The 4,251-nt window shown below is 45.8% G+C and overlaps 1 protein-coding gene across 1 annotated transcript; it reads right to left on the reverse strand.

Moving 5' to 3' along the window:
• Window positions 1-3,700: 3,700 nt before the first annotated feature.
• PHALS_11605 (PROTEIN R07E4.1) lies at window positions 3,701-4,170 on the reverse strand (the record flags this gene model as incomplete). Its single annotated transcript, XM_024726991.1, has 2 exons — window positions 3,701-4,061; window positions 4,139-4,170. The coding sequence occupies 2 exons, from the start codon at window positions 4,168-4,170 to the stop codon at window positions 3,701-3,703; spliced, it is 393 nt and encodes a 130-aa protein (XP_024577613.1).
• Between the last annotated feature and the right edge of the window lie 81 nt (window positions 4,171-4,251).

Raw genomic sequence — 4,251 nt, forward strand, 5'->3', positions numbered from 1 at the left:
GGATAGGCGTGCATCAGAGCTGCCGCTTCTGCGCCTCATCGAGATCATTGGTGATTACATCACGTTCCTCAGGTGACGAGAAGTCAGGAAACGGACATGGTGTCCGCAAGGCGCGAGCAGGGCTCGTCTCACGCCGCTGATGCGGCTCGCCTTTCTCGTCATTACATCCGGGAAAAGGCGTGGCAGACTCGTAGTCGACCACCTCCACATCCCCAACGAGGTCACTCATCACCGTTAACGTTCGCGAAGCGCGGCGCGGCGCTCGGGCTCATCGAGCCTAGGATTTACATATCTTGATGCCGCGGGGACACAGTACAACATGGCACCGTGTGCGGGAGATGAAGCTGGGCTCTGTCCGTGAGCGCTGTCGGAACCAGCGAGACTTTGAGACTTCGGTGTCATTGACACAGAGCTCATTGAGCACGGAAGTCGTTTCGTTCCAACGCAGTGGATTGCGATCCGCTACACTCATACTTGTTCTAAGAATAAAACGAGGGCGGCCGACCTTAATTAAACTAACTCTAAGCGAAAAAGCTACGGCAGCCCCGCTGCACTTTTGGCGCGGATGCGAAACTTCGATACTTTTGTTCGAGACATTGATTTTCAACCGGTAATGTTCTGCTTGATTCCTTGACCAAAGCTCGGAATGCAGACGATCCAGTGACTGAAAAGCGATTGTATGTCGCGAATTTCGTAGTGCATTTTTGTCGAGTCAGGAATGAACAATTGTCCGTCGTCTGTATCTCTTGTGGAACGGTATAAAACAAATGCACGATGGATTTCCTGTGCTAGTGTTGGTAGAATGTAGAGGTGGCTGGGAGTCGTGCCTCCTCTGCAAGAGCCGGTGATGCTGAAGGATGACTACAAGTCGCAAGTAGAATGTCTGGGCCTCGATGCTTTCAGGAATGATGATGAAACGTACTGCTGAGTCAATTCATGTCTACTGATCAAATCAGTAAAGCTCCACAGGAACGCTGCGGGAATACCCATTTTGTCGATAAAGTTAATAACGTAGTTCAAGAATCGAAAGCCTTTTTTCACACATTCCAATATTGGCTCTTTTTAGCTGTTGAAAATTTCCCCGGGAGTGCGAGCAAAAACTTGCAATACGGTGAAATCTCCGAAGCCACAGCAATAGTCAATACAAACGGAAGGGAATAGTGAGATGCTACTTTAGCGCAAAGCACGAAGCAAAATTGGTGAAATACTACGACCTTCACTCGGCGCAGACTTTCTGTGTCAGAAAGCTTCCGGCAAGAAGGGAATTGTGCATGCTATAATGACCTGAATACTGCCAAGCTTCCAACAAAAGAATTTGAATCCTAGAGCGGATGCCTGTAGAACGCATGGTCGGCAGATCATTGCTCAGTGCTCTTAATTTAGTGATGGATACAATCATTTGATTACCGAAACCCTTCTTACTGGGGAAAGTGCTCCGAGCGAGATGCTTGGAGTGCTACTGGTTACTTTTCTGGTGATGCTCTTCAAAATTAGGAGCAAACATACTTGACAAAAGAGTTGCCTATAGCTATGCAGATCCTGGTAAATTGGATATGAGTGTACCGATGGCTCTATTAGATCCAGATCAGACGTCTATGTTGTAGCTAAGACTTTGAACTTTGCTGTCTAATGTGCTATATTCCAAGCTAATGCCGGTGGGCACTAACGCGTAATTGTATCTGATTTTCGCCAGTTTATTATAGCAGAGAAATTCGACTCAGTTTATAGCACATCTCGGCTTGCAGTGAAGTATGCCCTTGTCAAATTTAGAATGCGGTTGCTTTGCTCTTAGCTGTCGTTGTGCACAGCGACGCCGTCACCAAGCCACCCACAAAGAATGGCAAGATGGTCATCCCCTATAACCAAGCATGTATTTGAGGTAAGGGATTAGTTGGATCGAATTATTTAGATGTTTTTAGTACTTTCGCTTCGTGTCGACTGTGAAGTGCCGTATGTCACAATGGCGACATCACCAATTATTGAGCTATTCCATGACATGTATTTCGTAGCTGAAAGCATTGAGGATGCAACAAGTTTGGGAGCTCGGATACCGTTTCAAAAATCCGCGCGTTAGCACGCTTGCACCCAGTTCATATCACAAGACTTGCTATATTATAGTCTTTATCACCTGATACGCCACGTATAGTAGCCCGTCGTGATGAGAAATTCAAATACGAAAATAATTACAAGGCATATGATGTGGCTACTATGGAAGTAAAGCCAATACTATTTGGTGATGCTATGTATTGGTGACCCAATTTGTATAAGTGTGTAAGATTATACGTGCTCACGAGGGAGCCGTGTCAGAGGGCTAAACTCTTGCCGCATGTGTCGCCATTAAGCAGTCTGCCGCATCATGCAGAATTGGGCAGACCTTAACTATAAACTTTGATATAGGTCTTGATAGTCGCGCCAAGTATTACCGGTATTGTGATCATTGTGAATGACTTTCTGGTGATCATAGTGTCGAGTTGAGATCCGCGCACTACAGCGATTTTGGCATACTTCTTTTGAGATGCTCGACACCGGATTAGATATGCCCACCTCTGACTATCCGTAGACAGACGGTCAGACAGAATGCGTTGTTCACGTGGTAGCAGGTATCCGTCGTAGTAGTTTAGTAGTTGAGCGTAAGTACTCTCTTGCCTTCATCTCTGCCAAGAAGCAAAAGAGCTTCTGACGCGGGCTCGAGTAGGACATGGAGTTAACCGACTTGGCTAGCACTTTTCTGATGCTTCAATCAGAGTTTGCAAGGCTAAAATTACAATGAGCTGCAGTTTCAGGCTAAGTAATACTCGACATTGCAGCAAAATAAGCTCTCACTCATCGGTTTTGCGCTTGAACTCCGCAGGCTTTAATCCGTTGTTTTAAATGGATGGTTAGTCGTTGAATGCGTTACAAAGTGGTTCCGGTCTGCGTGAACTATGCATCACAATAGAATTAAAGATTCAAACTTGAAGAATATGAGCGTCATGCTCCGGATGTGCGATGCTATGGCAGAAAGCCAGGATGTTTAAATCAGCATGCCATTGCCAAAGGCAGGTAAAATTCACATGACCATGTAGCCTACTTGCATATGTAGTGTCCACTGTCCATAAGACTTTCATTTAGACGATGCTTTTCGAACCTGTCACAATGTTAATAAAAATTGAGTTGGATGATGAAAATGGTAGCATATTTTGAAACTTAGTGGGCCAAAATCTGAAGTTATATCACCTTTTAGCCGGAATTTAGAAAGCGCATCCGATCTCGATCCGGATGCTTGCCTGCACTTTCAACGATATCTCAAGAATGCCAACCGCAGAAATGTCATTCTCCGCCGGCACAACTCGATGAGTAACGGGTGAACAACTTTTGCTATGAACGTTTTAAGGGTCGACGGGTACACCAGGGCTGTCATCAGTATTTTATGAATTGAAAGGGAAACCCTCATTACGAACACCCATGGAACTTTGAGGTCCCACTTCGGTAAGAGGCCCTGGCGCCACTTTCACTAACAACCTTGCTTGCAGGAACAAAAACTTATCTTCATTCCTTAACAATTTCTCCTGTAATCGTCTATTTATTTCTCCTCTATCAAATTGTACGTGATTTGTTCAAAGTGTTGAGAGACAAGAGCTTACACTGTAGGTGTATGTAATTAACTTCGATCTCACATTGTAGAGATCGTGGTGGCTGCTGCTAGTGGAGGACTCTCACCTTAGCTACTGCTAGAAGCAACAACTCGAACTGCGTATTCTCGTCCCGGTACCAAATCTCGAATTGCATGGGCACGAAGCTCGAAACGCGAAATATGCCAAGCTTTAGCCACGTATGTCACGGGGAATTCACACGCACAGCGACCAGGATCAACAAGATCATCCGTGATCATATTGCCACTGTTACTAACGACTTTCATCACACACCGAAGCGTGGAGCTAGAGGTGCTTGCTGTCGAGCTATCGGCTACAATAAAATAGTCACCTGCGACTAATGACAACGACTCCGTGACCGTCATCTTGCCATCTGTTGTTAGTTTTTGCGCGGAAGCCTCGCAAAGACGTGGTCGAGCAAGATCGGCGCTTTAAAAACGCCACTTCTTGACGCTAGGTTGAGGATCTCTCGTTTTTTATTGCCGTCGAAGCAGCAATGGTCTGACCAGTAAGTAGAGCGGCCAAAGAAGCGGAACATTCATTATGAAAAATGCTGGTCGTATCAACACCAATGCGTCCTTGGCCCCGGATGTCATCAAGTCCCGGTCCGTACCTTGTA

Source organism: Plasmopara halstedii (genome assembly GCF_900000015.1).
Source record: "Plasmopara halstedii genome assembly, contig: Scaffold_555, whole genome shotgun sequence".
Classification (NCBI taxonomy): domain Eukaryota; phylum Oomycota; class Peronosporomycetes; order Peronosporales; family Peronosporaceae; genus Plasmopara; species Plasmopara halstedii.